Consider the following 4,082-nt stretch of genomic DNA (forward strand, 5'->3'; position numbering starts at 1 on the left):
CATCCATCCATCCATCCATCCATCCATCCAACCAACCAACAATGTATTATTATTATTATACAGTTTAGACATCCAAACATCAGCATTTTGTCATCTTATTATTAAGAAATTAAGTCCCACATTGTTTTTGGCCTTCATAAAAGAAAGTTGATAGATGATTTTAGCAGTAGCTGCACCCTTCAAATGTTCTCTAAAATATTTGTTGGCATCTAAATCAGACAACATCTTGATCATCCAGCCAGCGCAGTGTGTTGGTGCACTGTAATGTCATGTTATCACTAGATTAAATAGCCTTTGAATTTCTGTTATGTAAGTGTGCAATTCTGAGCTAAAACTTCTTGGATAGTTTTCAGTATCAGTTGGGTAAGATTTATTTAGTTTAGTTGTCAGGGATACATTTCAAGGATTTGCAAGTGGAAATGGTTCAAATGTTTTGTCTATTAGGTTTTCAGTGATACCCTCTCTGCTGACTGCATATTAGGTGAATTGGGTGAAGTAATTTTAATTTATGTTTTCAGGACGCTCAAGTCTTACTGGATCACTAAAGGCAGCTCTTTCAGCACTACCGTGTCCAAACAGGAGACGGAGCTCACCTCTGAWATGATAGCTACGTGAGTCTTTTCTTTTTCTTTTTTTGTTATTTTATTATTTGAACTGATACAGATGAACAAGGTGTCCTGTCTGAGCTTCTCTGTCAGRCAGTGACAGTGTGCAGGCTCTCAGACTGAGGACGCAGAGAAACATCTGCCCAAAAACTGGGGGCCAGTCCAGAGGTTTGGACTTGGTCCTAAAGGCAGAGCAGGACAAACAGTTGAAAGGTTTTGCTGTCAGATATTGTTTTCATTGCAGTCATGGGACTTTGAAATAACAGCTGCGTGAAAAGCGCACTAATCTCTGGTTTGGTTAAAAGCATATCATGAAGTAGATTTAGTTCAAATCAGCATCCAAACATTCTGAAATTAAAATTGTTTTTGCTTTTATCTTTCTGGACTGATTGTGCTCCTCACAGATTAGATGCTTTTAATCATCTCAGCTGCKGATTAAAAATGTAAAATGAATCAGGAGAAATGTTATGTAATTGGTACCAGATCTGAGAGCAGAGTAGRTCTTGATGGTCTCTCCTGTAGGTTTTTAGCTCCTAAAGTGTTTACTTTTTACTTTTCAAATCAAAAGTTTTGTTATCACTGATGGCACATCCTCTCTACCACCTCTGACATGTGCGATTATTCAGGGCTCTGTACTTGGTCCTGTTTTATTGTCATCATATTTTAATCTCTCAGTAGGCCACCAGAAACAAGAGTTGCGTGCCCCTAAAGCAAGTGTTACTTTCCTAAACTTGGCTTGGCTGAAAATAGCAACTGGATGTACAGTTCAACTGTGTACATTTCAGCTGCTAATCCAAAATGTTTAACCCCTTGTGCTCCCTCTAGACTTTTGAAATTTTGGATCAAGGTTTATAGCCATTCCAGTCTCTTGATGGCAAATAAGAGTGGATGTGTGTTTTTTGTTTTGGGTTCTAGACTCTGGAACAGTCTTCCTCTTAAAGTCAGGGTGGCATGTTCAGCTAAAGACTTTTTATTTTAAAGTGGTTTTGTTTAACTCACCTGTTTAAGGTTCCTCCTTATCATACTTTTATTTCAATCTTGAATGTTTTCTAACCGATTTTTTTCCTTGCATTTTGTAATCTTAGTTTTAAAAAGTTCTTTATAAATGTACATACTGTAGAGGCAGCTGGAAAGAGAAGAAGTTCAAACCCTACAATTTTGAGGCCATGGGCATAGCCCCAGACTGTGGTCACCTGCACCCCCTAATGAAGGTCCGAACACAGTTCAGACAGATCTTCCTGGAGATGGGGTGAGCAGCTGTGAAACACTGAAAATTAGATGTTCACAGGCTTCCATACAAACACGACATGAAACTCTTTTTTTTTTTTCCCTCTTTGTAGTTTCAGCGAGATGCCGACCAACAACTTCATAGAAAGCTCTTTCTGGAACTTTGACGCGCTGTTCCAACCGCAGCAGCACCCAGCGAGGGACCAACACGACACCTTCTTCCTGTCTGGTAAGCTCTGGACTGGAAGTGCATCTACCACAGTCCACAGTCCAGTCCAAACCATTTAGGGTAACCAGTCGTCATTTTTCAGACCCGGCTCTCGCRCACCAGTTCCCTCCAGACTACCTGGACAGAGTAAAGAGGGTCCACTCAGAAGGYGGCTATGGTTCACAAGGGTGAGACGTGATCGCAAGTTAAAGTAACGTTACCACACCTCACATGCTTCAGTGACGGATCAGGTTTAACATCCTGGTGTGTTTCAGGTACAAATATGACTGGAAGATAGAGGAGGCTCAGAAAAACCTACTCCGAACTCACACTACAGCGGTCAGCGCACGGATGCTGTATAAGCTGGCTCAACAGGTGAGCTGCACATCCAGCAACACAGCTGTTTATTTTAGAGCTCATCTAAAACCTAGATAATCATAACTGGAACAAGTACATCCAGGTAATTTTAATGCATAACCCCAGTGTTGTTGGAATGTTGTGTAAAACAAATACAAACAGAATACAATCGTAATCTGTTTCTATTTATTTTATACAACAAGCCAACTTTATTGGAATTGGGGTTGTATAAATAAAAATTAAAACTTTGTGATTTGAGCTTGTTTTGAGCTGCASGATCAGGTCATTGAATCTACCGTGAATTTCTCTCTATTAAAGAATTCAACCTGAAGCCATCTGACCAACAGCTAAAGGTTAGCTGAAATATGGACATATAACAGAACAGTGATTCCCTTAAAAACATTGTATTTTTATTCTTTTTGTTATTGTGCAATTAGTTTTCAGTTTGAAGATATATATTCATCTATTTTAAAGCCCTGGAAAGACCAAATTATTTTGCTTTAATATGTAAAACTTCACAGAATTATTCATAAGATTATTGAGAGACAGAAATGTGTTTGGTTTAAAGAAAAGTTACAATGACAAAATCAGCTGTTATATTTTTTGAAGTTAAAACTAGTTTTTTAGACATGAATCTTAACCTTCAACTAAAACCCTCGTCTTGCTCTTGTCCTTACTATCAATTTTTGATCCGAAGAGGAAGTGAAAATCCAGCTGAAATCTTGCAAACTATTGAAAGAACTGTACTGTACGGAGCACYCTTGTGTTGTCATTACCCTTTTCCTCATACRTTTGTTACCATCCACCAGGAGAAGTTCACCCCCGTCAAGTATTTCTCCATCGACCGGGTGTTCAGGAACGAAACCTTAGATGCCACCCATCTTGCAGAGTTTCATCAGATAGAGGGGGTGGTGGCCGACTATGGGCTGACTCTGGGAGACCTCATGGGCGTCCTGCATCAGTTCTTCACCAAGCTAGGTACAGATCTACAGAAGATGCTGGGGTTTTTTTCCCACAGTTAGTGTTTCCAAGAGAGAATCATGATGTAGCAATCGTACAAATGCTCAGAATGAAAAAGTCTCTGTAACCATATTATTTACTCTGAAGGTGCAGCTGCAGCATCTCTACTGTGCTTACAGTTAACAGATTTAATAAATGCACAAGTACCAACTGGTTTTGTTTATTATGAACCTTCAACATTCAGTCAGACATTGTCTTTTTAATTGTTTTTATTTTCAGGAATTACCAAACTCCGCTTCAAGCCAGCTTACAACCCTTACACAGAACCCAGCATGGAAGTGTTCAGCTATCATGAAGGTAAACTGGGTCAGCATATTATCAGCTGACACTAAAGCCTGTCAGTCTGTTCAACAAACAAACCTGACTCAGTTTCTATCAATAAATTAGGTTGTTTTTTTTACTTTCATTGTAATGAATTGTTCCAGTGCTGACTGATGTTGCATTTAATAACAAGTAGGAAATCAGAGTTTTCTGCTGTTATCTGTGACAAACCTTGAGCAGCAAACAGCAGGTGAGTCTCTAGAAGGAATACAAAACATGAAATGACTTCACGTTGCTGTGAATTGTYTCATGTGTAACAATGACGGGGATAGTTCAGACATTTTAAAGTGGSTGAAAGGAGTTTTAAWTCTGACTGGACTGACAAGTTATTTAATAATGAATCT

At 39.0% G+C, this 4,082-nt stretch overlaps 1 protein-coding gene across 1 annotated transcript; it reads left to right on the forward strand.

Moving 5' to 3' along the window:
* Positions 1-518: 518 nt before the first annotated feature.
* farsa (phenylalanyl-tRNA synthetase subunit alpha) lies at positions 519-3,714 on the forward strand (the record flags this gene model as incomplete). The annotated part of the gene is given in 7 exon segments (XM_013999860.1): positions 519-611; positions 1,726-1,854; positions 1,946-2,061; positions 2,144-2,228; positions 2,316-2,415; positions 3,207-3,375; positions 3,637-3,714. Coding segments are annotated over 7 exon segments (770 nt in total), but the record flags the coding sequence as incomplete, so codon positions are not given.
* Between the last annotated feature and the right edge of the window lie 368 nt (positions 3,715-4,082).

The sequence above is a fragment of the Austrofundulus limnaeus genome, unplaced genomic scaffold, assembly GCF_001266775.1.
Source record: "Austrofundulus limnaeus strain Quisiro unplaced genomic scaffold, Austrofundulus_limnaeus-1.0 Scaffold2521, whole genome shotgun sequence".
NCBI lineage: Eukaryota > Metazoa > Chordata > Actinopteri > Cyprinodontiformes > Rivulidae > Austrofundulus > Austrofundulus limnaeus.